This window comes from Mustela nivalis (genome assembly GCF_964662115.1).
Source record: "Mustela nivalis genome assembly, chromosome: 19".
In the NCBI taxonomy this organism is placed as follows: domain Eukaryota; kingdom Metazoa; phylum Chordata; class Mammalia; order Carnivora; family Mustelidae; genus Mustela; species Mustela nivalis.
This window is the reverse complement of record NC_139038.1, coordinates 4,127,239-4,154,356: the sequence shown is the minus strand read 5'-3', so window position 1 is coordinate 4,154,356 and position 27,118 is coordinate 4,127,239. Positions and strand designations below refer to the sequence as shown.

Genomic DNA, 27,118 nt, shown 5'->3' with positions numbered 1-27,118 from the left:
CTTTTCCAAGAGCAGCAGAGAATGAACGAATCCCAGGTGAGTTTTCCTGTCTTTGTATATGTTCTCTTGCTTAGCTTTGTAATGCATTTCAGAAGGGTTATATGGATTCAGATTTTATTTATTTGACAGTGAGAGAGAGATCACAAGTAGAGAGGCAGGCAGAGAGAGAGGAGGAAGTAGGCTTCCTGCTGAGCAGAGAGCCGGATGTGGGGCTCAATCCTAGGACTCAGAGACCGTGACCCGAGCCGAAGGTAGAGGCTTAACCCACTGAGCCACCGAGGTGCCCCTGGATTCAGATTTTAAAATGGGAATGTGGAAATAAGAGACATTATCATGTAAAGTACAATTATTAGGGGGTCATATCAGCACCCAGAGTCTTTTTCTGAGTTCATGTGTGCAGATAGTAGGTTACCTCAGGGCTGTGGGGATAGAGCAAAGACATGACTGATGTTCCTGACAGTCTCAGAAAAGGAGAGTGCCGCCCGTTACATGATTTGAATGGACTGTTTCGTTACTTGTGGGTTTTCAGGATTTCCTGGGATTTGAGAAAATGTCTTTGTGGGAGTTGATGTAGTTATGGGTAGCTTTTCTAATAACAACCATTAAATATTGCAACATATGGCTCATGCATGTAGCTTATCTAAACCGAGGGCCTGCTGGGTGAGCAAACTTCGGTGATCCAAGACCCGTTTTCATTGTTCCTGTTTGATGCAGGGATAAAAGCTAAGGCTGAGGGAATGGCCTGCCCATCCTTAAGATGCTTCTGTTACTGTTCATTTGGGTTGTGCAGTAAACAATAAAGCAAAGTATTCTTTTTTTTTTTTTTAAGATTTTACTAATTTATTTGACAGAGATCACAAGTGGGGGGTGGAAAGCAGGCTCCCTGCTGAGCAGAGAGCCAGATGTGGGGCTTGATCCCAGGATCCTGGGATCATGACCTGAGCCAACGGCAGAGGCTTTAACCCACTGAGCCACCCAGGCGTCCCAGCAAAGTATTCCTTAGCAAATATATTCTTACTCTCATTCCCGTTTCAATTCTCAGCATCCCGGTTTCGTCCTCACCCCTCTCCCGAATGTTTTGGTGAAGATTAGCGGTGACGTAATTACAGTCAGATCCATCGGACATCTACTGTTGGCTTTGTCTCTTTCTCCTGCTTTTGTCTTCCTTTTGATTGTGTATTTTTTATGATCCCATTTTACGTCTTGTGTGCGGTTGTTAGCTCTAACACAGTTGTTATTTGTGATTGCTTTGCAATTCACCCATTTTTTTTTTCTTTGTGGTTTAATATTTTATATTTAGATCACTGATCCAGTTGGACTTTTTTCTTTCATGGTGTGGAGTATGGATGCAGTTTCATCCATGCCCAAATGACTATAGTTCCTCTAACACTGTTCATTCAAAATCAGTGGATTGTTATAATGTATTATAATATCACAGGTCCTCGTGATATGTCATGTAATCATACAAGTCTACTTGTAGACTTTGTGCTCTGTTCCACTGACCTATCTCCACCCGTATGCTGACTCCAAACCCTTTTAATCATAAAGGTTGTGTTTTAAATCTGGTAGGGATTAGGCCCCCTATACAGCTTTTTTTTTTTTTTCCGGAGATTTTCCTAGTTCTTGATTTTTTTCTGCCCTCATATGAACTTTAGTGCCAGCTCACATAGTTCAAGGAAGAAAGCTTTTGGTATTTTTGTTGGGTTCACATACCTGTTAAGTAATTGAGGGCAGAGTGATTTATATCTTAGTGTTGACCCATCCAGGAACAAAGAACATAATTCCTTTTTTTCAGGTGTGCTTCTGTGCCTTTCAGGAGTGTTTTAAAGCTTTCCTATATAGATTTTGTACATTTCTTGTTAACGCTTTTATCTTTTCTGTTACTCCATGAACTGTGTATATGCTTGAATTATATCTTCTTAGTCTGTTAATGTAACAAGGGCTGTTGTGTTTATTTGAGTTTTTTAAAAATAATTTTCTTTTTCTTTCTTTCTTCCTTTCTTTGTTGTAAGTTTATTTAAGTCTGCACCCAACGTGGGGCTCAAACTGACAGCTCTGGGATCAAGAGTTGCACATTCTTGGGGTGCCTAGGTGGCTCAATGGGTTAAAGCCTCTGCCTTCGGCTCAGGTCATGATCCCAGGGTCCTGGGATCGAGTCCCACATCGGGCTCTCTGCTCGGCAGGGAGCCTGCTTCCCTTCATCTCTCACTGCCTGCCTTTCTGCGTACATGTGATCTCTGTCAGATGGATAAATAAAATCTTAAAAAAAAATAAAATAATATAAAGAATTACACATTCTTCCACCTGAGCCAGCCAGGCTCCCCCGGGCCTGTTGCTTTGTATATCCTGATTTTATGTAACACTGTTCTTTCATTGAGTTGGTTTTGTTGTTGATTCTCTTGAGTTTTGGGGTATAGCATATCCGTTGCAAATAGAAATAGTTTTACTCTCTCTGTTGATTCATATGCCTAGTTGTTTTCTCCAGCTGGAGGCAGTGAACATTTTGCCTCGTTCCTGACCTTACTGGGATTGTCTCTTACGTTTGTCCATTAAGTAAAACCCTGACTTGAGAACTGACAAGACTGCGTAAACATGCCCGTGCCTGTGCAGCTGTGTCTCTGGAACTTGTGTGTGCTCTCCTGTGATTCAGATTGTACATGTATCACTCATACTCTGTGTATTTGGGTATGAGAGTGTGTGTGTATACCCACATTCATGCTAGTGAAGTATCCACTCCTAGTTTCTTGAGGGTTTTTTATATCAGGCATGTATTTTGAACATTGTCAGAGGCTTTTTCAGCTTCTTAGTGGTGATAAAAGTGTTTTCTTAGCCATATTAGAGTAGCCTATTACATGAATGGATTTCCGAAGATTGAACGAGTCAGTATTCTTGGCGTAAGCACCACTTAGAGATCATATATTATTTTTTTCATTCTGGTGTTGGATTCTGTTTGCTGACATCTCGTTTTGGATGTTGGTGTTGATACGAGTGGTATCAAGCCGTCGTGCTGATCACGTGGTCAGTCTTCTGACCCCTCCCATCCTTGCCTTGTGGACTCACTGAAACCAAAAAGTTGTGACTCTCCGTGGCAGTTCATCAGCTCACTTGGCCCGGATCAACTACAGTGTCCTGCTGTGGATTTTCTGTCGGCTCAACTCCTTTAGTCTCGGGCAGTCTTGGCTGTGGCACCTCCGTCATGGGTAGAAAACCCTGTGTTGATACATGTTTTGTAAACAGGGCGATGGGACGCGTCTGCTGAGCACTTTTCTTCTGAAACAGGAGTCGTGTGTCGGCAGTCCGGAGCACCACTGCTTGCAGCAGTGGCATCGGAAACACCCCCTTCAGGAGGCTCCAGCATCCCCATGGCCCTCTGGGGTGGCCCTCTCGCTTGCTTCCGGCAGAGGATATCTTGAACATTTAGAGGAAAGTGTCTCCTGTGATAATCAGTTGTCCTGCTTTCTTGCAAGATTCTGATATCTGGAGGCCGAAATGATAGCTTGGTTTGGCATACAGTTCTGGGTTTGAAATTCTTTTTCTTTCACAAGCCGTGGACAGTTGTCCGAGGGTTTTTCTCAGGTGAGAAGTAGAATGGCAGGTTCCAGGGTCAGTGGTGTTTTTCCCCCGACCTGTAACTTTTTAGGCATTTTTTTTTCTCCATTTTTTTGGTGTGGGGCATTTTATTGGGAAATTTGTAGATCTGTATTCCGCCCCCCCCCCAGTATTCTTTTTTGCAAATTGAATGGCCCCTTGTGACATGAAGGCTTGTGTGATTCTTCAGCTCACGTATCATTTTTTGTTCTGCCTTTGATTCTTTGTGTTCGTCCTTCTAGTTTTCTCTTTCTGAAAGTGGAATCTGTTCGATCTGGCTTTTGTATTATTTCATCATTTCAATTTCTTGTTATCGGAGACAATTCCTAAATTAGATATTCTGTGTCCCATTTGTTACGTAAGTCTCTTACTTGGGGGTTTTTAAAAAGATTCAACAATTTGATCTTTAATTTCTAAGTAATCTCTGCTGGCTATTTTTTGGAGAATGTTCTCATTTTTTGGAAACCGTGTCCTGCTAAATTTATTGACAAATACAAATCAATAGAAGTTGTTTCCTTTATGAAATTGGTTCTGTCATCGTTTAGCTGCTCACCTTGATACCTATCTTTAATTCACACCGTTTGCCGCAATTAGCTGATGATTCTAGATGTTTTTAAATATTTCAGTTTTTGAGAGAGGAATTCCTGATAGCTCTCTAACTAATAATCCCATTTCACTCTTTTCTTTACGGAGGGGATGACTGCAGAGCTCTAGAAGTTTCGGGACTAGGGAAATGCAGGTAGACACTACTTCAGTTTTTTTCTTCCTTTTTTTTTTAATTGTGATAAGTTACATGTAACATGAAATTTACCATTTTTCCTTTAAAACATACAGCTCATGGGCATGAAGTACTTTCATGTGCTTGTGCAACCACCCCCAACCATCCGTCTCGAGAACACTTCTCATCTTGTAAAACTGAAGCTTCATCCCCATTACAGAGTAATGCCTCAACTCCCCCTGTCCCCTGCAAGTGTTGTCCTCTCTGTCGCTCTGATTGTGACTATTCTCAGCACCTAAGTGGACTCATCCAGTGTTTGTCTTTTTGTCACTGGTTTGATTCTCTGAGCATCGTGTCTTCAGAGTCCATCCATGTTGGAACAGATGCCAGAATCTTCTTTTTAAGTCCGAATATTGCTTGCATTGTATGTGTGGCCTGCATTCTGCTTGTCTCTTTATCTGTCAATGGACACTTGGGTCACTTTTGCATTTTCGCTATTGGGAATGATGCAGCATGGGTGTATAAATTCCTCTCTAAGACCCTACTTCTGGTTTTTTAAGCGTGTCTCCAAAAGTGGACTTGCTGGATCATATGGGAAATTAATGCCAGATTTATTTTTAATTTTTGAGGAGCTCTCCTGGCTGCAGTGGCTCCCGCAGTTTGCATTCCAGCGCAGTGCACGAGGGTTCCGATTTCTCCAACACGTGTTATTTGTAGGCATTTTGGTAGTAGCCATGCTAAGGGACGGGAGGTGGTAACTCACTGTGGCTTTGATTTGATTTCCCTAATGGCTGGTGACGTTGATCATCTTCCCACATGCTCCTTGGACACGTGTGTGTTGTCTTTGTGAAATGTCTGTTCCAGTCCTTGGCCCATTTTGAATCTTGTTGGTTTCTGTTGTTGGGTGGGTTTGAAGAGTTCTCTCTGTATTCTAGAATGAGGCTTTACCAGAAACATGATTGGCAGATATTTTCCCCATCCTGTAGGTTGCCTTTTTCTTCCGTGGAAGTGTCTTTTTCACACCTCTGGATGGAACTGGAGCGTATCATGCTTAGCGAAATAAGTCAAGCAGAGAAAGACAACTATCATATGATCTCCCTGATATGAGGAAGTGGTGATGCAACATGGGGGCTTAAGTGGGTAGAAGAGGAATCAATGAAACAAGATGGAATTGGGAGGGAGACAAACCATAAGTGACTCTTAATCTCAGAAAACAAACTGAGGGTTGCTGGGGGGAGGGGGGTTGGGAGAAGGGGGTGGGATTATGGACATTGGGGAGGGTATGTGCTTTGGTGAGTGCTGTGAAGTGTGTAAACCTGGTGATTCACAGACCTGTACCCCTGGCGATAAAAATATATGTTTATAAAAAATTAAAACAAAAAAAGAAGGCATGGCTGGGCAGAGATTTCTCCCAGTTGAGGATGGAGAGGGAACTCAATGGGAAGCCTGAGGGCACATCCTGTGGGGGGACACCCACACCCACCCCTTCCCTTTAGCTAGTTTGTGCACAAACCTGTCTTCCCATAGAGCAAGGCCATATACATCTCCCATGGGCAGGAGCTGACCCTGTTCTATTCTGTAACCATGACTTTCCTACCAAATGACTAATACAGGACTGGGTTCATTAGGTGCATTATTTCAACACGCACTTCTTGAACCTCTCTTCCCATTGCCTCATGTCCTTGGTTCATAAGGTGTACTTTATATGTATTTGTTGAATAAATAAATGATGCTTTTGCTCATGTTAAGTGCAATACTGATCACCTCCTAGTCCCAACATAACTTAAACCTATGCAAAACAGAAGGAGTTCAAGAGCCTACAAGTTAGGGGACGTCTCGAAAAAGCCACACTTAAAAAGAAAAAAGGCAAGAGGAGGGGAGGGAAAGGTAGGGAAGGGAAAAGGAAGAGAGAGGGAAGTAAAAGAGAAAGGAAGGAAAGGAGAAATAAAGGGAAAAACTGAAAAGAAAAAGACAATCCCGCCTTATCTAGGATGAGAGTAGCGGTAGAGGGAACGTGGCTGCCTGCTGAGGGAGAAGCTGAGAGAATGGGAGTAGCTACTGAGACAGGCGCCCCGGAGTTGCCCGCGGGACTCTTCCTGAGTCCCTGCTCCTATTTCTTTCTAGTTTTCTCCGTGTTTCCCCTTCACAAAGCAGCTCCTCCTTGTCTGTCACTCAGTCTTAGTTATTTGACACAGACAGAGAGAGATCCCAAGTAGGCAGAGAGGCAGGTGGAGGGTGGGGGTAAGCAGGCTCCCTGCTGAGCAGAGAGCCCCATGCGGGGCTCGATCCCAGGACCCTGAGATCATGACCTGAGCCGAGGCAGCTGCTTCACTGACTGAGCCACATCACACCCCTGATCCCCACCACTCTCCTACTTTTCCATCTCCAGGCACTGGACTTCTTCCATCACTCCTGCTTCTCAGGACAAGCCCGCTGCTCCTCTGCTGTGTGGCTGAACTTTGCTGTTGCTGCCTTTTGACCTCCCCTCAGCGGCCACCTATAGCCCTGGATGCTTTCCGGTTCCAGAAGCTTGGCTGCTCTGACTCTTCTGTGCTCTGGGAGCCACACGTGCTTCTGCCATCAGCTCACACTTCCGAACCACCTCCCTGGATCCGTATTCCTTCTCAGCCTTCGGTGGCCTCTAGCCTCTCCCACTTTCTCAGCTGGTCCCTCTCTTTATCCTCCAAGTCTCTTAAGCTTCACCCCCTTCTCAGCAGCCTCGGCTCCCCCTTCTCTTCAACTGGATTCGTCCTGATCTCAGTTTCTCTAGGTGTTCAGGCTGAAACCACCATGTTCTGCTCCAGTGTTCCCAAGCACTCCCAGTTCTCACCTGGCATCAGTCACCGGGTTTGCTTTCTTGCCTGTTGTTTACTGCTTTATTATGTGCATCCACCGTCCTGTTTCTTGTGCCTTTACATTCAGGTCTTTCCTGATTTGAGTTGTTTCCTAATCTGCCTTTACCTGCCACCTTGCAGAGACCTAAAGATTCTTAAATATACATTTTAAGTCCTAGGTGTCTCATATGTTATATCTGTTTCCAAGCTGCCATACTGTTTCTCCTCTTTGTTTCCGTGTCTGCAGAATCTAGCCTCTGCTGTTCCCAGTCCATCAACTGTGTCCCAATTCTGAATGCCATCCCTCTCCTTGAGCTGCTGTAATCAGATGCTGATGTCCGTGTGGCTCTTCTGACCTTGGTGGTTTCACTTTCTGAAATTGCTCAGGCTTAGGAGTTCATCTCATTTATCAGAACTGCACCCCAACCCCAACCCCAACATACACAAACACACACACACACACACACACACACACACACACACACAATTTTCCCTTTGGTTTCTCTTTATTCCATAGCTTGTTGTTGCTTAATAGAGTGCTGGGTTCATCTCCTACATATCTCACATCTCCCAAGCTATTCCAAATCCCCATGAGGACCCCATTATTTCTATCCTTATTTATTCAACTTCACCAACATCTCCTGTGATAGATCTGTCGTCAAACTGTTACCTTCCCTGACCAACTGAGTTTTGCCAACCTCCACCATAGCCAGTGTGTTGTATAAATAATTTTTCAGATACCTCTCCTTCCTTGCTCCCTGGGAGAGAACCTCTAAATCTTTGGAATCCTGAGTGATAGGAGTGTTTGTTACTCACACTGGGCCCCGTGGACCAAACTTGAGTTTGTGCTAATGAGATGAGTCAGGATAGGGCCAGCCATACCAGGAACCCCAACAGGGGTGGAGCTTTGAACCACTTGATATCAGCCCAATCTCTAGGGGAAGGAAGAGAGTTGGAGACTGTGTTCGAGGTATGGCCAATGATGGAGTTAATCACACTTGCATAATGAAACCCCAATAAAAACTCTGGTCACCAAGCTCAGGTGAGCTTCATGACGGGTGATATGCATCTATGTGACAAGACATCCATGGGATGCTTCCCGCGGACCCTGAAGCTTGGTATTTGAGACAGCCCTAGTATTCTCTGGTGCTACCATCCCCCAAGATGGTTTCCTCCAATATTCAGGATTCCTGCCATTAACTCTTTCTTCTCCGTGCCTCTCTTATTTGACAGCTTTAGCTCCTCCTATCTTACTGTGTTTCTCAGAAAGTTCTCCCAAAGCCTCATTTCTTTCCAGTTGTTCTATTTCATCCCATACTGTAGATTTTCCTTCTACCAAAGAAGGGTGCTCCCTTGCACCTGTGGGACTGCTTGCCATGGATCATCGCCTAAAATGCATAATCTCACTGAGGCACGTTGCCTTGTTGTGAATTTCAGATTATCTAAGTCCCCATAGCTCTGTCTTCCTTTTTTCCCTTTTCCTGCCTCAATATCTTTGCCTTGTTTTTTGCTTTAAGACACAAGCTCAGGGTTCACTTTATCTTTTTTTTTTTTTTCTACATAATATGTAACTTACGCTTAGGGCGCTTGCGTGGCTCAGTGGGTTAAATATCTGCCTTCGGCTTAGGTCATGATCTCAGGGCCCTGGGATCGAGACCGCCCGCATCTGCATCCGGTTCTCTGTACAGAGGGGAGCCTGCTTCCCCTGTCTCTTTCTGCCTGCCTCTCTGCCTACTTGTGATCTCTCTCTGTCCAATAAATAAATAAAATCTTAAAAAAAAAACCCACATCCTCATTAACAAAAAACTTACACTTATTTTTCAAAGGTAAGAAGTAAGGCTGAATAATCACAACCCCATTAAGAAAGAGTATCATTGGACAGTGAACATTAAGACCAATTGAGATGACCACAAACACCACGAAGTTGAAGACTTTTATCTTTATTATGTTTCCTCCAGAGACACATTGCAGTGTCCTCTTTAATAACCTAAAATAACATAAAACAACTTACAAATGTGTCATCGAGGCAAGTAAAAGAATTACAACTGATTCCCACAATTTAATAATGAAGACTACATGTCAAATAAACATTTACAGTAATAACAACTTGAGGGAATCACCTACCTAGTTATAAGTGTAATTGATATATAGCTATAGTAAAAACACAAAAACCTATCCCGAATATGTCAACAATATTTTATCTACAGGTGTAATCTCATCACAAAACTTTGTAGGAACATGTTTTGAAAACTATGACTATTTCAGAACTTTTAAAAATAAATACATAAATATAAAATATAAAAATAAATAAAATAGTTCTAAGGACAACATTTTCAAAATATACCAATGAAATTCATGGCCTAATATTAGGCTATTATAATCCTTTGTCTCTCGTTTTATATTTTTTGAAGTAATCTACTCCTTGTTTGTGTCCCAATGCATAAAAAACAGGATCTCCAACTCCTACCTCAAGGGAGATTTGAATTAAAAAAATCTGAAATATTTGGTACCGCCCCAGGAAAGGGTGGATCCTGAAAAAAAGCCTGGTTTCTTATTGTCCTTCTCTGGAGTCCTATAGGTACTCGCAGCTCCTCGGAGTACAATATGAAAATTCCCTTTAGCTAATTTTATAAGGTCTTGGGTTCTTCTAGATTATCTGTACAAAAGACTCCTCTCATCCTTCCTCATGCCTGTTGTTAGTGTCTAGATTGATTTCCTGCTGTAAACCTGCGTCTCCCCGGGGCTCAGGGATCTGAAATTGAGAGAAAGAGAGGAAGTCAGATCGCAAGGAGTCAACACTCCAGACATCTTGGTCAGTCTAACCAGAATTTAGACTAATTCATAAATCCAACTTTATCTCTAATCCTTCATTCTAAACCCCAATTCATTTTCAGTTATGACTCTTGGACTTTGTTGATCCTGACCCCGCCCCAACTTTTTCATGAGCCTAAGGTCACACCCGGTTATCTGCTTGAGAGCCAGGACTCTAGGTGATTCTGCTCAGGGAGTAAAGCAAACTTGAGGGTCGATGGGTGGCCCAGGCGGTTGAGCGTCTGCCTTCCGTTCAGGTACCCAGGAATGAGTTCCACATCAGGCTCCTTGCTCAAATGAGGAGCCTGCTTCTCCCTCTGCCTGCTACTCCCCTGCCTGTGTTCTCTCTCTGTCTCTGACAAATAAAATCTTTAAAAATAAAACAAAAACAAAACAACAACAAAACAAACTAACAAACTTGAGAGAATGTTGTTTAGACCTGAAACTCACCTTGGTCCTTTTGTGCTACATAAAGTCTGAACAAAGAACCATACTGCAAACATCAACATCATGAACCATGAGACCACATATCCTCCATTCTAACCCTAGATCCTAATGTTTAACCATAACACCTAGTCCTAAATTTGGTCAGTGCTACATGGTCTGAACATTTGTCTCTTCACCTCCCTCAAATTTCTACCTTGAGATCCTAACCCACAAGGTGATGGTGCTATAAGATGAGCTCTTTGGGATGATTGGGCCATGGGGGGGCCATCAAAAATGGCAGTAGTGCTCTGATAAAAGAGACCCCAGTGACATAACTCAGAACCCACTTAGTCTGCAACCTTGTAAAGGGTCCGGCACCCTGCTCGCAGACTTCCAGCCTCCAAACCATGAGAAATAAATGTCTGTTGCTCAAAGCCATGTAGTACTTCATTGTGGGAGCCGGAACGGACTGAGAACTAGTTCACATGATTTAAACCAAATCTTTACTTAATCCTCTGCCGAAATCCATAACTCTACATGCTGATCACAATAAGCTATGCTAAAACTAGTATATCTTTTTTTTAAGATTTTATTTATTAATTTGACAGGCATATCACAAGTAGGCAGAGAGGCAGGCAGAGTGAGAGGTGGAAGCAGGCTCCCGGCTGAGCAGAGAGCCCGATGTGGTGCTCGATCCCAGGACCCTGGGATCATGACCTAAGCTGAAGGCACAGGCTTTAACACACTGAGCCACCCAGGCACCCTGAAACTAGTATTTCTGAAGGTTCACTCATTCTGACAAACTCCTTGACTGTGAACCTGAGGGGAAAGATGTAATGGAACGAGATGAGAGACTCATCCAGAAGTGGGCAGGGGACACAAAGGACTCACAGATGCCATCTGACATAAGCAATGTGTTCGCAAGCAAATCTGGATGAACACACAGCTAGTCCTAATTTATCTTTTATTATTGGATAAATAGACTGTTCCATCCAAGGCCTATTGTTAGACATTTACTTTGTTGTAAATAAGTCCCCAGAATTCATATCTCTGAGGCATGAAGGAAAAAGTAAAAACACAATGTAGGGGAAAAAATTGGAAACTTGCTCCCTTTTCACAGAAAGTCAACATTTCCTCAGAGCTATCATCTGGGCCCAGTTGGTTTCCATGGAATTATTTCAGCCAAGTCCATGCCTCTGTGACAAACTGGTTTTCCTGAGGTCCTTAAGGTTTTCCACACGTCTCCCTGAGTCATGGCTCTGTGGGGTTGTCAGCTCGTGGCTGGGACCTGAGTGCGTGTACGGCTTCCACCTCATAGTGCATGGAAGGCTGACGTGTGGGGCTAGGGAGACGAGCGTGGGCTCAGCTCCTGGATTCCTCAGATCTCCTCATTACACAAGAAATCATTGTGCCTGGACCCATGAGGACAGTAACCTACCTTCCCTTAGGCCGATGACCTCAGGCCTCCATGGCCCTAGGAGACCTAGGGCATCAGAGTGAGGCGGTCTCGCCCCCACACCCACAGGTCTGGATCAAAAGCCTGGATCTAGAAGACAAGCGGCCCCATGAGAACACAACTTCCAGATGGGCCCTGCCCCCGCGACCCCCGACCTGCTCCCTCCTGTCGTCCAGACCCTTAATTCTTTCTGGTCCCAAATCCCCATGACCCTTGCTGCACCTCCTCTCTCTCCCACTGGGCCCCACACCCCAAATCCCTCCAGCCAACCTACCTCTTCACACTCTTCTCGGGACACCCTGGTCCTCCAGTTCATGGATCGTATAAATTGGAATCTCAGTTTGTGGAACAAGGGTCGCTCGGACCGGTTCTTCCCATAGAGGAATGAAAAGATGGCCTGTTTGGGGGCCTGGTTATCCTCTTCCATATCATTGGCCAGGTAGCTGGAGAGAGACATCAGGTGGCTGGTCAGGAGCAGGACGGGAAGGATGCCCCTCCCGCATCTGAGCTCAGCTTCCCAGCAAGGACACAGGTTGCTTATTACCCAGTGTCACAGAGTGCCACTCAGTCATCAAGAAGGCATGGCTGGGCAGAGACTTCTCCCAGCTTGAGGATGGAGAGGGAACACAATGGGAAGCCTGAGGGCATGTCCTGTGGGGTGACACCCACACCCACCCCTTCCCTTTAGCGAGTTTGTGCACAAACCTGTCTTCCCATAGAGCAAGGCCATATATATCTCCCATGGGCAGGAGCTGACCCTATTCTATTCTGTAACCATGACTTTCCTACCAAATGACTAATACAGGACTGGGTTCATTGGGTGCATTAATTCAACACGTACTTCTTGAACCTCTCTTCCCATTGCCTCATGTCCTTGGTCCATAAGGTGTACTCTATATGTATTTGTTGAATGAATAAATGATGCTTTTTCTCATGTTCAAGTGCAATACTGATCACCTCCTAGTCCCAACATAACTGAAACCTATGCAAAACAGAAGGAATTCTGCAGTGTATTTGAGAGTGTGGTAATGTCTTGACAAGTCCTGCAGGCATCGAGTCTAATGGGATTGGGGAAGGGGACAGAGGGGTGGGGCGGTGAGTGGATAGGAAATAACCATAGTCCAGAATCTCCATGACACTCGGATTTTACAGAAGTGCTGCTGCGGTGCGGAAGTCAGGGAGGTTGGCGGGGCGGGGAAGGGGGGAGCATCTGAAGATTTTGGAGTTGAAGTTGACCTTGAGGACAAGTCGTTTTCCTCAGGTATAGGTGCAAAATTACCTAGACAGAAAACGCAATATAGAAACAGAGGGAAGTGTCCTTAGAAGGTTGAAACACCAAGGGGATGAGCAAGTCAGACGAAGACGAAAGGGTTGGATCCAAGCTCGGAAGCCTGGCCTTGACCCAGAACACCACTGGCCCTGGAGAGTGGAGGCGGAGACCAGAACTTTGGAGGACTTCATGCACCTAGCGCCCACAGGCTTCGGGACAGTGTTGTAAGACACACCCGCGGAAGCATTCACAACAGATCTGTGCTATGTCTTGGGGGCGTGAATCGAGGCATTTGTGATGGGAATGCTTAGGAGGAAAACAATTACTCTTGGTATCGCCTGGGAAGGGGACAGACGGAGGATCAGGACCGGCTGCTTCGCTAGTCTGTTTGCTCAGGGCAGGGCCGTGTCCGTTCCTTCCTTCTGTCCTCTTAGAAGGGTCTTCTGTTTGCTTCTCCTGGCTGACGTCAGGGATGTTTGTGTTTACAAGGAGCAGTCTAAAAAAACACTATACTATAATCCTATGGTTTTTACACACGGGGTCAACAGTTTTTCTAAAAATGTAGTTTAATAAACGGTTACAAATGGTTTGAAAAAAAAGGAGATGAAAGTTTAGGGTCCCAATTTCCCCCTCAATCCACCCAGGTAGCGAATTGTACTGCGGGATGAGACAAAAATACTCACAGGGCTATGAAGAAATGGATTCGCTGGTACTGCCAGGAGAAGAGGCCAGCACGGCTGAAGTAAGCTATGACCATAGACAGGAGATACTGGTGGCAAGAGGAGACACAGTGTCAGAGAGAGGTGACATCCTGGGCGAGGAAAACCATTGGGGGATGGGGACATGAGGCTGGAGCAGGTGCTCCCGCTTTGACGGACTGGGTGAATTTGCTTATTTGGTGTCAACAGGTTGGTTGCAAACCAAAGAAGTCAAGGGAAGAGTTGATGGTGCTCCCAGGATAGCAAGCTGTGCTGGTCTGAGGGCTTGTCTTCAGGACAGCCGGCCTCTGGAGGGTCTCTGAGAAGCTAGAGCCAAGGGGAGCCCCACCCAAGAGCTGAGAGAGAAGGGACTTAAGGTGGCAACAGCCAGAGGGGCACGCCTGGGACTCAGGTCCCAGAGGACCTGCAGGAAACCACGAGGTCCCCAGCGGGAAGTGTTGGCAGGATGAGGTTGGAGACAGGGTTTTGGAGGCATCGCCCTGCCCCAGGACAGATGTTGGAGCAAGAACACATCTGAGTGGAGAACAATGATACCTTGTCGGATACGCTCAGATTTTTGTCCCAGGCCAGAAATTTTTGAATGACAGGATCCTCTGTGAAAAGAGGGCATAGGTCAGGTTGACAAGCAGAATGGGGTTACTGTGGGAGCGTTCCAGGGCAAAGAGGAGAATGATGCCTCTCCTGGGGAACTTCCAGGATGTGGTCAGCGGTGAGGCTGATGGGCAAAAGGGAGCAAAGACCAGTCACCGCCCAGGTAAAGTTGGTGGCTTCCGGCGTGGGGAGGCTGAGGGAGCACACCTGTAAGATTGGATGGGAGGTCAACAGGGAAGCTGTCTCATCATGCATAGACATGCCACTTCGGAGACCACAGTCATTCCCTGTCATTTTCTCATCCCACAGTGACATAAGGGTCTAAAGATGGCATGTCATTTCCACACCCCCTGCCCAACTCCACACACACAGCCAAGGACATTTAGTGTCAAATGGCCAATAAGGGGAACCTGGGTGGCTCCATGGGTTAAAGCCTCTGCCTTCGGCTCACGTCATGATCCCAGGGTTCTGGGATCGAGCCCCACATCAGGCTCTCTCCTCTGGGGAGCCTGCTTTCCCCCTCTTTTTCTGTCTGCCTCTGCCTGCTTGTGATCCCTCTCTCTACTCTGTCAAATAAATAAATAAAATATCAAAAAAAAAAAAAACAAAAAGCAAAAGACGAATAAGAACTAAGACATCTCAGGAGTGTAACTGTAACCAAGCTTCTCATCCCAAGTACAGACCTTTCTCCAAGTCTCACCTAATCCTCTGTCATTTTTATGTGTCCCCAGTGACGGATCATTATGGAGTCCTCCAAGGATGGAGAGCTCACCAACCTTCAGAGAATTCTTTTCCACTGGAAAATTCTTTTCCATTGGAAACGTCTTGAATTTAAAGAGAAAATGGAAGCGGGTTGGAGGAGATCTTCTTACCAAGCAACTTTTTGAAGACCTCGAGGTGTTCAGGGAGCACTGAAGACAACCGTTGTCTCTTCAACTTCATCTTGAGGCCACACAGTGACTCCACGACCCAGATGTCCTCAGCGCCAGAGCCTGTCTCCTCATCTGACTCATCCCTTCCTCTCTTCCTTGTGGGGGACTCAGGCATGGGGCGGGGGTCTACCCAGGGGGCTGAGTGAAGAAACCAGGCTACAGTATGAGGCTTTTCTCTTTGGAATTCAGCCACCCCTTCTCCCCCTCCAAGAGCCCCAACTTCCCCTTCATTCTCTCCAGCCTTAATGATAATTGACATCTCCCCAACCATTTTTCCATCTTTCTCCTTTGTTGATACACATCTGTCCCCATTCATCTTTGGCACTGTTTCACCACCCCTATCCTCAAAATTTCATTGTAGATAACTTCTCCCCTGGGAATAATGACATAATTTCCTCTCTTCCTTTACCTCCTCTTTGGACCTCATCTCCTAACCCTATTTCTCTGCTTCCTGGGTTTTCCTTCCATGGTTATAGTTTTGTCCCCAACTCCTATACTTTCCTTCTCCAATCCCCGGCTTTCTGGATCTCTCCTGTCACACACACCCTACGCAGACACTCCTTCCTGACTTTTATATCCATTCCTCTTTACTACCCAAGCCTCTCAAGTCCCTTCCTCTTCCTCCTTTCTCACCTGATGGTCCTGGGATTTCATCATCCAGCACATTGAAGGGGTACCCTGAGGTGCTAGGCTGGGGACTCTGGTCCTCAGACTGGGAATGCGGTTGATTAGGTTGATCATCAGCCATGATTTCTCCCAAGCTCTTTCTGTCCTCCCAGAAACCTTAGACCCTGTTCTGAGCAAATTCCGACCGAACACAAGCCCTTGATCCCTTCTCCAAGCTGGGGCAAAGCCAGGAGTGGCGAAAAGGTCTGTGAAGATACAGTTGTCCACCTCTGCTGCCAAGCACCATGGAATCTGGTCCTTCCAATCAGGAAGGTCTGAAGCCTCTGATGTCACAGGTCATTCCAGCCTGGCAACCAGTTTGAAGGGAAACACGTAACTGCCACACTGGTGTCCAGTTTGAGATCTCGAGGTAAGGACTGTTTCCAGCCACCGACCCAGCCTTGGACCATCCTCCAAAACTGTCCTCGAGGGGTCTGGATCGCTCTACTCCTCTCCAGCAGATGCACGGCTCTCTCCCCTCTTGGCACATGTTGGGCTCTCTCCATCCTTCCTGTTCCTAATTCAGGGCACAATCCGGTGGGAGAAGGAGGAAAGAGACAAGGGAATTTGGGATGGGCCGAAACGTAAGAACTTACAAGACAGACATAAGTATGTCAAGAAGGTTCCACGTACATGGACTTGTTGGCATTAAAAGTTAGTTTATGGAACGCCTCCGTGGCTCAGTTGGTTAAGCAGCTGCCTTCGGCTCAGGTCACGATCCAGCATCCTGGAATGAGTCCCACATCGGGCTCCTGGCTCGGCGGGGAGCCTGCTTCTCCCTCTGCCTCTGCCTGCCTCTCTTCCTGTGCTCACTCGCTCCCTCTCCCCCTCTCTCTCTATCTGACAAATAAATAAATAAATAATTCTTTTTAAAAAGTTAGTTTAAATCGCTTGATTTGGTAGACTTCTTCCGCTCCATGTTTTACTGACATTGTGTTGGGGGTGGGGGTTCAGTGGTGGGGGAGCACTCACGCTCTCCTCTGAGGCAACTCTGAGCCCAAGAGACATTTTGGGAACCGGAACCGGTAGATAACTGTACCTGTGTTCTCACACACTTCAGACGGTGTCTACAACTTAAGAAGTGCCTGGACCATCCAAAACCTGCTCCTTGATCGCAATTAATCAGCTCTAATCTGCATCTGAAATTTGTAAGCCCGGGTATCACTCTCAACCCAGAAACTTCATGACCACTTGTGTATCTTATGAACAAAATGCCACATGCCCAAAAAGGCTAGATGGAAAAATCTCCCGTTTAAAGCAGAATCTGTTTAACTAAGAAGGTGGGAAACATGTGGTAGCACAGACACCGTCACGGAGGTACTGGCCGGCTGTCCATTAACATCAGAGGAAGCTTCTTCCAAACCTCCTCCCTCCTACCTCTGCTTCTCACCTGTGCATCTGAATCTTGCTCACTCTCTCCTTCTGTGTTAAAATAACAGAACTGAAAATTTACCATTTTAACCATTTTTGAAGGTATGATTTGGTAGCAGTATGCACCTTCGGGTCTCTGTGCGACCATCAGCAACATCCTTCTCCAGAAATTTTTCGTCTTCCCTGAAACTGAAACTCTGCACCCACTGAAGGAGAACTCCCCCTTCTCCCCTCCCCCAACCCCTGGCAAGCACCATTCCCCTTTCTGTCTCTAGAGATTTGGCTATTTCAGGTAGCTCCTATCAGTAGAATCATGCAGTATTTTATGCGTATGTTTCTGATTTATTTCATTCAACAAAATGTCTTCCAAGCTCCTTTGTGTTATAGTGTGTGACAGAATTCCTTCCTTTTTAAAGATGAATAATATCCATTCTGTGTGTGTGTATGTTTGCATTTTAATATGTTCCTTTCACAATCATATAAGAACAGTGATACATACATTTTTACGTTACCCATCCATCTGTTGATGGACGCCAGTATTGTGTCCACATTTTGGCTAAGCATTGCTTTCGATCCATTGTTTGAACTTGGATGAGAAACACATCTTTAATTCGGGATGTGCCTCAAGTTTTATTTTGCACTTCGATCAAACTTACGGATAGCTAAGGTGCCCAGTCCAAGCAGAAATAAAGTCAAACCAGTTCACCCAGAAAACAATATGGAGGTTTCTCCAAAGATTTTAAAAAACCAAACGAACAAACTCCAAAAAACAGAAGTACCATATAATCTGGCACTCTTATGGCCGGGGATACAACCAAAGGAAATGAAAACAGGATATTAAAGAACTATCTGCCCTCCTGTGTTCATTGCAGCTTTACTCACAATAGCCGAGATAGGAAAACTACCCTGGTGTCCGTCAACGGAGGCGTGCATAAAGAGGATGTGAGGTCCATACACAGGGAGCTGTAGATTGGTATTTGTATAGAGGTGAGAAAGTAGGAAATCCTGCCATTCGTGACAACATGGATGGACCTTGAGGGCATTATGTGGAATGAAATAAGACTGACGTAGAAAGACAAATACTGTTGGTAACATTTATATGGGAAATCTTAAAAAACAACAAAAAGTCAAACTCAGAGAAACAGAAGGTTAAAAAAAAAAGTGACAACATGGATGGACCTTGAGGGCATTATGTGGAATGAAATAAGACTGACGTAGAAAGACAAATACTGTTGGTAACATTTATATGGGAAATCTTAAAAAACAACAAAAAGTCAAACTCAGAGAAACAGAAGGTTAAAAAAAAAAAAGGAGGTTGCCAGGGGTTGGGAAGGTGGATAAACTAGGGAGAGGCTGGTAAAAAGAAGAAAACATTTCAGTGAGAAGATGAAGTCTACAGATCTCATATCAGACACAGTAACCGCACACAACACAGCACATAAATGAAATTTACCAGGAGAGTAGAACTGACATGTTCTCAACACTCAAAAAGGTCAGTAGGTGAGGTCATGGATGTCTTAATTAACTAGGTGGTTAGAATCCCTTCAGTGTGTACATCACTCGCAATGATGTACACTTTAAATCGTATGGTTTTATATGTCAGTTACACCTCAATAAAACTGAAATTTTTAAAAAGTAGTTGATCCAAGGTGCAGGGCCCGACGATTACCTTTGTTTGCAATTGTTAACCTTCACATTTGGATGAGATCTCAGAGAGCCTGCAGGTGGCCTTGGGGTTCCCGCACAGAGTCCCTGGGTCCTGGACCTCTTGCGGGTCCCACACTGCCCCAGGAAGGACACGTGATAGGTGGCTGCAGAAGTTCAATCTCTAGGAAGCCTATTTGCATTCAGATTTCCATTCCTGATGTTTGCAGCCATCAGACCTGAGTCTACCCCCGCCATAACAAAACAGAAGTCTGGGATTTGTTATTTAGTTATTTATTCTTAAAGGTTTTATTTCTTTATTTGACAGACATCACCAGTAGGCAGAGACGCAGGCAGAGAGAGAGGGGTGGGGAGGCAGGCTCCCCACCGAGCAGAGAGCCCGATGCGATGCGGGGCTCGATCCCAGGATACTGAGACCATGACCCAAGCTGAAGGCAGAGGCTTTAACCCACTGCCACCTAGGCACCTCTGGGATTTGTTTTTTAGAACAAGGGATGTGATGCGCTAAAGACTGAAGCAAGACCCCAGGATTCACCTCGGCTGCACTGATTCAAGTCCTCTGTCCTGTTCACGATGTCCCTTCTCCATCTGCTCAGACTCCTGTTGGTAGACAATCTGGAGAACATAAGCCAGTAGTTATAATATGCTTGTCTAAAAGATGGGGGCGGTGAGGGCGCCTGGGTGGCTCAGTGGGTTAAGCCACTGCCTTCGGCTCAGGTCATGATCTCAGGGTCCTGGGATGAAGGCCCGTGTCAGGCTCTCTACTCAGCAGGGAGCATGCTTCCCTCTCTCTCTCTCTCTCTGTCTGCCTCTCTGTCTACTTGTGATCTCTCTCTGTCAAATAAATAAATGAAATAAAATAAAATAAAATAAAATGGGGGCGGTGAGAATGGGAAAGTAATGGTTTTGTTACAAAGCAGCACATGCCCTTGTGCAAATCCTCCTGCCTTCAGGGTCCCATCTCTTCAACCTATAAAATAAAATATATAGATAAGATGACCTGTAAGCGTTCTGCCCATGTTAACATAACCAAGGCAGTGAGGAAGCAAACTGGACAAGACCAGGGACGCAAAGGATAGGGGTAAAATTGTGTGCTCCTGTCCAAGCCCCCTTCCCCCTCTTCGTGTGTTGATGTCCTAACCCCTGGTACCTCAGAATGTGATGTTTTCTTCTTCTTTTTCTTTTCTTTCTTTGTTGGTGGTTGGTCTCTACGGAGGAAAATGAAGGTAAAATGAAGCCTTAGGGTGGACATCATGATCTCAAGGTCATGAGCCCCAAGCTAGGCAGGGCACTCAGCAGGGATTCTGCTTCTTTTTCTCTCTCTCTCTCTGTCTCCCCCACTGTCCGCCCATTGCTCATGCACTCTCTCTCTAAAGTAAATATATAACTCTTAAAAAAAAAAAAAAAAGGAAGAGACTCCCAGGTAGAGAGAAGAGAGTGTGATGATACATAGAGAGGGGACAGTCGTCTACAAGCCAAGGAGAGAGGATGGGACAGAGCCCCCGCACCCCCCCCCCCCCCGCCAAAGAACTAGGCCTGCCCACACCTGGATCTCAGACTCCCAGCATCCAGAACTTGGAGACAATTCATCTCTGTTGTTAAGGCCCCTGGGTTGTCTTACTTTGTTGCAGCTTCCCTGTAAACCCATCCAACCAGTATTTTGCATAAGAGGGAATTCAGATTCAGTCACTTCCCTCACACTTCTGTGGCCCCTTCCATTAAAGCAAGCCATGTCCCAAGGCTTCAAAGAAGAACTAGTTCTTTCTTACAGATTGGAAACTTGAGCTTTCTTAGCCTCTGACATTTCCTGGTCACCGTGAATGTGCTAGTTTGGGGGCAAAAAAATGGATGAAAGACTTTAAGAGAAGAATGATTCACAAATCTTGAGGATGGCTACCAGAGATCTTCATAAAATTGATGTGTTAAAGAGAAACAGGAGCCAACACAGGCAAATACTTAGAAAATTAAGGGCTGGAAAGGCTTCTTCAAGTATGGTGTCAAAACAGAAGAAAAGTAGGAAGAGAAAGTGAGGGTCATCTGGGGGGCTTGGATGGTTAAGCGTCTGCCTTTGGCTCACATCATAGTCCCAGAGTCCTGGGATCGAGTTCCACATCAGGGCTCCCTGTTTAGCAAGGAGGCTGCTTCTCCTTTTGCCTCTGCCTCTCTCTCTCTCTCTCTGATGAATAAATAAATAAAAATCTTTAAAAACATTATGTCCATATGGCAGAAAATAAAAGTAAAACATTAAGTTCAAAAGGTCAATGACAAAATGGGGTAAATATTAGTACTTAATACAAATACAAAAAGAGAAAGCTTTATATTTTAAATACTAATAAATGAAGAGATCTTAATGAAGCCACATTAAAAGGTATAGATCTGGGGCACCTGGGTAGCTCAGTCGGTTAAGTGTCTGCCTTTGGCTCAGGTTTTTTTTTTTTTTTTTAATTTTTATTTATTTGTCAGAGAGAGAGTGAGTGAGAGCGAGCACAGGCAGACAGAGTGGAAGGAAGAGTCAGAGGGAGAAGCAGGCTCCCTGCGGAGCAAGGAGCCCGATGCGGGACTCGATCCCAGGACGCTGGGATCATGACCTGAGCCGAAGGCAGCTGCTTAACCAACTGAGCCACCCAGGCGTCCCTTGGCTCAGGTTTTGACCCTGGGGTTTTAGGATAGTGACCAGCATTAGGCTCCCTGCTTAGCGGGGAGTATGCTTCTCCCTCTCCCTCTGCTGCTCCCCCTGCTTGTGCCCTTTCTCTGTCAAATAAATAAATAATATGTATATATTTTTAAAAGGTACAGGTCCAGGGGCGCCTGGGTGGCACAGACCACACTTGCTAGCAGCAAGAGCTGGTCAGGACTTCCGGGCTACACAGCCACAGCCAGGGCGGACAGAGCAGCTTGCGGAGAAGCACGCCTTTTGTGCAGGATTAGTTTGATGCAACAGCTCAGTGGGAGAAATCAGGAATGGGTTATATGCCCATCATTAGCATAAATCAGTACTATTACCTTTGGAAAGAGTGTTACCTGGAGAAAACTTCCTCTGTGGATTTTGTATGTATCTAAATCTCCTAGAAGCTAAACCATTTTCTTGCTAGCATTGTAACAGGGGATGGTTGTTCTTAAGGGCCTGGGAGCCATCTCTTTGAAATGTAAACCTCAAGGAAGGTAGTGTCTCTCTGTCACCAGGACAGTTAAGGGTGGGCCCTAGACACCTACCTCTGAGCTTTAACGACCTGTTTGTCAGAAATGGGTAAGTAGTTTTCTTTTTCCTTTGGACAGAGACAACTGGCACGGATGGGCACCAAGATGACAAGGTACATTTAGGATGAACAATGAAAAACTTATAGCAAATGCCGCTGGAAAGTCCTGTGACCCTGAAGCAGGTGCATTGTTTTGCTGGAGAACTTCTCTGTAATGGATTGTATCTGCTGAGCTGATTGAAAAGGCGAGGTTCATTTTTCTCCTTGCTGTCTTGTTAGTAGTTCGCTCGCCCGCGTGAGGCCAAAGCCTGGGATTCACAGCGAGCTGTGACCTGAACTCGGACAGGAAGGGAGAGCTGCGCGGCAGCAATACGCGTGCGCGAACACGCACACAGGCCGAGCTGCACATGCGTAGGACGGCGGCGGCGGTGCACCTGTTGGAGCCCACTCGGGAGCCCGTCAAATATCCCACCTCTGTTTCCCGTGAGTTCACGCGCCCACAAGTTAGGGGACTTCTCGAAGAAGCCACACTTAAAAAGTAAAAAGGCAAGGGTAGGGGAGGGAAAGGTAGGGAAGGGAAAAGGAAGGGGGAGGGAAGCAAAAGGGAAAGGAAAGCAAAAGGGAAAAACTGAAAAGAAAAAGGCAATCCCGCCTTATCTAGGATGAGAGTAGCGGTAGAGGGAACGTGGCTGCCTGCTGAGGGAAGAGCTGAGAGAATGGGAGTAGCTAATGAGACAGGCGCCCCGGAGTTGCCCACGGGACTCTTCCTGAGTCCCTGCTCCTATTTCTTTCTAGTTTTCTCCGTGTTTCCCCTTCACAAAGCAGCTCCTCCTTGTCTGTCACTCAGTCTTATTTATTTGACACAGACAGAGAGAGATCCCAAGTAGGCAGAGAGGCAGGTGGAGGGTGGGGGGTAAGCAGGCTCCCTGCTGAGCAGAGAGCCCCATGCGGGGCTCGATCCCAGGACCCTGAGATCATGACCTGAGCCGAGGCAGCTGCTTCACTGACTGAGCCACATCACACCCCTGATCCCCACCACTCTCCTACTTTTCCATCTCCAGGCACTGGACTTCTTCCATCACTCCTGCTTCTCAGGACAAGCCCGCTGCTCCTCTGCTGTGTGGCTGAACTTTGCTGTTGCTGCCTCCTGACCTCCCCTCAGCAGCCACCTATAGCCCTGGATGCTTTCCGGTTCCAGAAGCTTGGCTGCTCTGACTCTTCTGTGCTCTGGGAGCCACACGTGCTTCTGCCATCAGCTCACACTTCCGAACCACCTCCCTGGATCCGTATTCCTTCTCAGCCTTCGGTGGCCTCTCGCCTCTCCCACTTTCTCAGCTGGTCCCTCTCTTTATCCTCCAAGTCTCTTAAGCTTCACCCCCTTCTCAGCAGCCTCAGCTCCCCCTTCTCTTCAACTGGATTCGTCCTGATCTCAGTTTCTCTAGGTGTTCAGGCTGAAACCACCATGTTCTGCTCCAGTGTTCCCAAGCACTCCCAGTTCTCACCTGGCATCAGTCACCGGACTGTTTGCTTTCTTGCCTGTTGTTTACTGCTTTATTATGTGCATCCACCGTCCTGTTTCTTGTGCCTTTACATTCAGGTCTTTCCTCATTTGAGTTGTTTCCTAATGTGCCTTTACCTGCCACCTTGCAGAGACCTAAAGCTTCTTAAATATACATTTTAAGTCTTAGGTGTCTCATATGTTTTATCTGTTTCCAAGCTGCCATACTGTTTCTCCTCTTTGTTTCCGTGTCTGCAGAATCTAGCCTCTGCTGTTCCCAGTCCATCAACTGTGTCCCAATTCTGAATGCCATCCCTCTCCTTGAGCTGCTGTAATCAGATGCTGATGTCCGTGTGGCTCTTCTGACCTTGGTGGTTTCACTTTCTGAAATTGCTCCAGGCTGAGGAGTTCATCTCATTTATCAGAACTGCACCCTAACCCCAACCCCAACACACACAAACACACAATTTTCCCTTTGGTTTCTCTTTACTCCATTGCTTTTGTTCCTCTAGAGTGCTGTGTTCATCTCCTAAATATCTCACATCTCCCAAGCTATTCCAAATCCCCATGAGGACCCCATTATTTCAATCCTTATTTATTCAACTTCTCCAACATCTCCTGTGATAGATCTGTCCCCAAACTGTTACCTTCCCTGACCACCTGAGTTTTGCCAATCTCCTACCGTAGCCAGTGTGTTGTATAAATAATTTTTCAGATACCTCTCCTTCCTTGCTCCCTGGGAGAGAACCTCTACATCTTTGGTATCCTGAGTGATAGGAGTGTTTGTTACTCACACTGGGCCCCGTGGACCAAACTTGAGTTTGTGCTGGTGAGATGAGTCAGGATAGGGCCAGCCATACCAGGAACCCCAACAGGGGTGGGGCTTCGAACCACTTGATATCAGCCCAATCTCTACGGGAAGGAAGAGAGTTGGAGACTGTGTTCGAGGTATGGCCAATGATGGAGTTAATCACACTTGCATAATGAAACCCCAATAAAAACTCTGGTCACCAAGCTCAGGTGAGCTTCATGACGGGTGATATGCATCTATGTGCCAAGACATCCATGGGATGCTTCCCGCGGACACTGAAGCTTGGTATTTGAGACAGCCCCAGTATTCTCTGGTGCTACCATCTCCCAAGATGGTTTCCTCCAATATTCAGGATTCCTGCCATTAACTCTTTCTTCTCCATGCCTCTGTTATTTGACAGCTTTAGCTCCTCCTATCTTACTGTGTTTCTCAGAAAGTTCTCCCAAAGCCTCATTTCTTTCCAGTTGTTCTATTTCATCCCATTCTGTAGATTTTCCTTCTTCCAAAGAAGGGTGCTCCCTTGCACCTGTGGGTCTGCTTGCCATGGATCATCGCCTAAAATGCATAATCTCACTGAGGCACGTTGCCTTTGTTGTGAGTTTCAGATTATCTAGGTCCCCATAGCTCTATCTTCCTTCTTTCCCTTTTCCTGCCTCAATATCTTTGCCTTGTTTCTTGCTTTAAGACACAAGCTCAGTGTTCACTTTATCTTCTTTTTTTTTTTTTTAAGATTTTATTTATTCAACAGAGAGAGATCACAAGTAGGCAGAGAGGGAGGTAGAGAGAGAGGAGGAAGCAGGCTCCCCGCCAAGCAGAGAGCCCGATGCGGGGCTCGATCCCAGGAACCTGGGATCATGACCTGAGCCGAAAGCAGAGGCTTTAACCCACTGAGCCACCCAGGCGCCCCTTCTTTTTTTTTTCTTCTACATAAAAGGTAACTTGCCCTTGGGGCCTTTGGGTGGCTCAGTGGGTTAAATGTCTGCTTTCGGCTTAGGTCATGATCTCAGGGCCCTGGGATCGAGACCGCCCGCATCTGCATCCGGTTCTCTGTACAGAGGGGAGCCTGCTTCCCCTGTCTCTTTCTGCCTGCCTCTCTGCCTACTTGTGATCTCTCTCTGTCCAATAAATAAATAAAATCTTAAAAAAAAACCTCACATCCTCATTAAAAAAAAACTTACACTTATTTTTCAAAGGTAAGAAGTATGGCTGAATAATCACAACCCCATTAAGAAAGAGTATCATTGGACAGTGAACTGTAAGACCATTGAGATGACCACAAACACCACGAAGATGAAGACTTTTATCTTTATTATGTTTCCTCAAGAGACACATTGCAGTGTCCTCTTTAATAATCTAAAATAACATAAAACAACTTACAAACGTGTCATCCAGGCAAGTAAAGGAATTACAACTGATTCCCACATTTTAATAATGAAGACTACATGTCAAATAAACATTTACAGTAATAACAACTTGAGGGAATCACCTACCTAGTTATAAGTGTAATTGATATATAGCTATAGTAAAAACACAAAAACCTATGCCGAATATGTCAACAATATTTTATCTACAGGTGTAATCTCATCACAAAACTTTGTAGGAACATGTTTTGAAAACTATGACTATTTCAGAACTTTTATAAATACATAAATATAAAATATAAAAATAAATAAAATAGTTCTAAGGACAACATTTTCAAAATATACCAATGAAATTCATGGCGTAATATTAGGTTATGATAATCCTTTGTCTCTCGTTTTATATTTTTGAAGTAATCTCCTCCTTGTTTGTGTCCCAATGCATAAAAAACAGGATCTCCAACTCCTACCTCAAACGAGATTTGAATTTAAAAAAATCTGACATAATTTTTGGTACCACCCCAGGAAAGGGTGGATCCTGAGCAAAGGCCTGGTTTCTTATTGTCCTTCTCTGGTCTCCTATAGGTACTCGCAGCTCCTCGGAGTACAATATGAAAATTCCCTTTAGCTAATTTTATAAGGTCTTGGGTTCTTCTAGATTATCTGCACAAGAGACTCCTCTCTTCCTTCCTCATGCCTGTTGTTAGTGTCTAGATTGATTTCCTGCTGTAAACCTGCGTCTCCCCGGGGCTCAGGGATCTGAAATTGAGAGAAAGAGAGGAAGTCAGATCACAAGGAGTCAACGCTCCAGACATCTTGGTCAGTTCTAACCAGAATTTAGACTAATTCATAAATCCAACTTTATCTCTAATCCTTCATTCTAAACCCCAATTCATTTTCAGTTAGGACTCTTGGACTTTGGTGACCCTGACCCCCCAAATTTTTTCATGAGCCTAAGGTCACACCCGGTTATCTGCTTGATAGCCAGGACTCTAGGTGATTCTGCTCAGGGAGTAAAGCAAACTAGAGGGTGGCCTGGGTGGCTCAAGCGGTTGAGCGTCTGCCTTTGGCTCAGGTAACCGGGAATGAGTTCCACATCAGGCTCCTTGCTCAAATGAGGAGCCTGCTTCTCCCTCTGCCTGCTACTCCCCTGCCTGTGTTCTCTCTCTGTCTCTGACAAATAAAATCTTTAAAAATAAAACAAAAA

At 45.5% G+C, this 27,118-nt stretch overlaps 2 protein-coding genes across 2 annotated transcripts in view; one reads left to right on the top strand and one right to left on the bottom strand.

Annotated features, from left to right (window-relative positions):
- RBAK (RB associated KRAB zinc finger) overlaps positions 1-27,118 on the top strand; it is an 813,856-nt gene that overhangs the window by 504,674 nt on the left and 282,064 nt on the right. The gene's annotated exons all lie outside the window — the stretch shown is intronic.
- Positions 11,861-16,093, bottom strand: LOC309854205 (speedy protein E4-like; the record flags this gene model as incomplete). The annotated part of the gene is made up of 6 exons (XM_082713031.1): positions 11,861-11,923; positions 12,108-12,276; positions 13,787-13,872; positions 14,357-14,415; positions 15,286-15,483; positions 15,979-16,093. 6 exons carry the CDS (start codon positions 16,091-16,093, stop codon positions 11,861-11,863), a joined length of 690 nt encoding a protein of 229 aa, XP_082569157.1.